Genomic DNA, 2,041 nt, shown 5'->3' with positions numbered 1-2,041 from the left:
GCCCTCTACTGCTTTATCTGGTTTCTTAGATGTCTCAATTCCCCAGCTAACCAACGAGCTAGCAGGGCTGGGTACTCCACTTCTTCTGTTCATCTTGGCACCTGGCACCTGCTGATGGGATGATTCCCAGGGAGAGAGGGGACAGCAACTAACAGTATCCCACAGCCAACCAGATAGTAATAGGGAGCTGGCTAGCATTGCCACCCATTTAGGGGAGTACCAGGAGACTGCCTGGCCAGACCCCTCTTATCTGATTGACAGGTGGCCCTCCCTCCCTGCTGCCAGGCCCATTCGGTCCCAGACCAGTTTCCTCCAGGTAAATACATGGGCTTCAGGCCAGGGCGGCTTGCTGGTCTGCTCTCAGAGCTCTGACTCTTGTATGTTTATGCTTGTGGGGGTGGACCGATAGGTAAGGGTTTGCCTCTCTACCTGCAATTGCCAGATTCTAGACCTGTGCTGTTCAATATCAGAGCCACTGGGCACAAGGTGGGTATTTACATTTAAATCAATTGAAATTAGATAGATTATTAAAAAAAAAAAAAAAAAAGATCAGGGCTTCAGTGGCACTGGCCACATTTCCAGGGCTCAGTAGCCACTGGTGGCTGGTGTTTACCATACACGAACAGCGGAACTAGGGAACATTGCGGTCACCGAAGAATACTCTATTGGACCACACAGATCGAGCCTATGAATAAAAAAGCTGCTATTTTGATACTTTTCCACCTGTTGTGTTTTTCTTACTTGATACAGAGTCCGGGAATTAGCCCTGAAGCCGCAACCCATTGGAAAGGAATAAACAGGCGGCGGCTTGGGGCACATGAGCCGTTGCCATGGCCCAGTACAAGGGGACCATGCGCGAGGCGGGCCGCGCCATGCACCTGATCAAGAAGCGAGAGAAGCAGAAGGAGCAGATGGAGGTGCTGAAGCAGCGCATCGCCGAGGAGACCATCAGCAAGTCCAAGGTGGACAAGAAGTTCTCGGCGCACTACGACGCGGTGGAGGCGGAACTCAAGTCCAGCACGGTGGGGCTGGTGACCCTGAACGACATGAAGGCCAAGCAGGAGGCGCTGGTGAAGGAGCGCGAGAAGCAGCTGGCCAAGCGGGAGCAGCTGGAGGAGCAGCGGCTGCTGCTGGAGACGCTGCGGGAGAAGGCGCGCCGGCAGGAGCAGCGGCGCAAGATCTCCAGCCTGTCCTTCACGCTGGACGAGGGCGACGAGGAGGACGCGGGCGGGACCCCCGGGCCGGAGGCGCCCAAGCGGAGGCGGCCCCTGGGGAAGGACCCTGCGGTGGACACCAGCTTCTTGCCCGATCGCGAGCGCGAGGCGGAGGAGAACCGGCTGCGCGAGGAGCTGCGCAGGGAGTGGGAGGCCCGGCGCGAGAGGGTCAAAGGCGAGGAGATCGAGGTGACGTTCAGCTACTGGGACGGCTCGGGCCACCGGCGCACGGCCGTCATGCACAAAGGGAGCACCGTGCAGCAGTTCCTTAAGAAGGCGCTGCACGGCCTGCGCCGGGACTTCCGCGAGCTGCGCTCGGCGGGCGTGGAGCAGCTCATGTACATCAAGGAGGACCTCATCCTGCCGCACTACCACACCTTCTACGACTTCATCGTGGCCAAGGCCAGGGGCAAGAGCGGCCCGCTCTTCACCTTCGACGTGCACGACGACGTGCGCCTGCTCAGCGACGCCACCATGGAGAAGGACGAGTCGCACGCGGGCAAGGTGGTGCTGCGCAGCTGGTACGAGAAGAACAAGCACATCTTCCCCGCCAGCCGCTGGGAGCCCTATGACCCTGAGAAGAAGTGGGACAGGTACACGATCCGGTGAGCGCCGCCTGCCACCTGTCACCGGGACCCGGCGTCCCTCCGCCTGCGCCAGGACCCTGTGCAACCAGAGCGGGAAGCTGGAGGAGAGGCGCTCAGACTTCCACAGGCCGTCACTGATGACTTTGATTCCTGGCCTGAATTCTAACATGAAATTTAATAAAGAAAGAGGGTTCCTGTTACTCAAATTTGCTCATTTCCTTGCTGGCATTGTCTCTTGGT

The 2,041-nt window shown here is 58.4% G+C and overlaps 1 protein-coding gene across 1 annotated transcript; it reads left to right on the top strand.

Moving 5' to 3' along the window:
• The first annotated feature begins 830 nt into the window (after positions 1 to 830).
• FAM50B (family with sequence similarity 50 member B) lies at positions 831 to 1,823 on the top strand. The gene has a single exon (XM_037844835.1). It carries the CDS (start codon positions 831 to 833, stop codon positions 1,821 to 1,823), a length of 993 nt encoding a protein of 330 aa, XP_037700763.1.
• Positions 1,824 to 2,041: the final 218 nt, after the last annotated feature.

The sequence above is a fragment of the Choloepus didactylus genome, chromosome 7 (genome assembly GCF_015220235.1).
Source record: "Choloepus didactylus isolate mChoDid1 chromosome 7, mChoDid1.pri, whole genome shotgun sequence".
Lineage (NCBI taxonomy): Eukaryota > Metazoa > Chordata > Mammalia > Pilosa > Megalonychidae > Choloepus > Choloepus didactylus.
The sequence above is the reverse complement of the archived record's forward strand: the minus strand, read 5'-3'. Positions and strand labels throughout refer to the sequence as shown.

Excerpts from the sequence above, each read along its gene's own strand:
- FAM50B (XM_037844835.1), top strand. The coding sequence starts at position 831 with ATGGCCCAGTACAAGGGGACCATGCGCGAGGCGGGCCGCGCCATGCAC.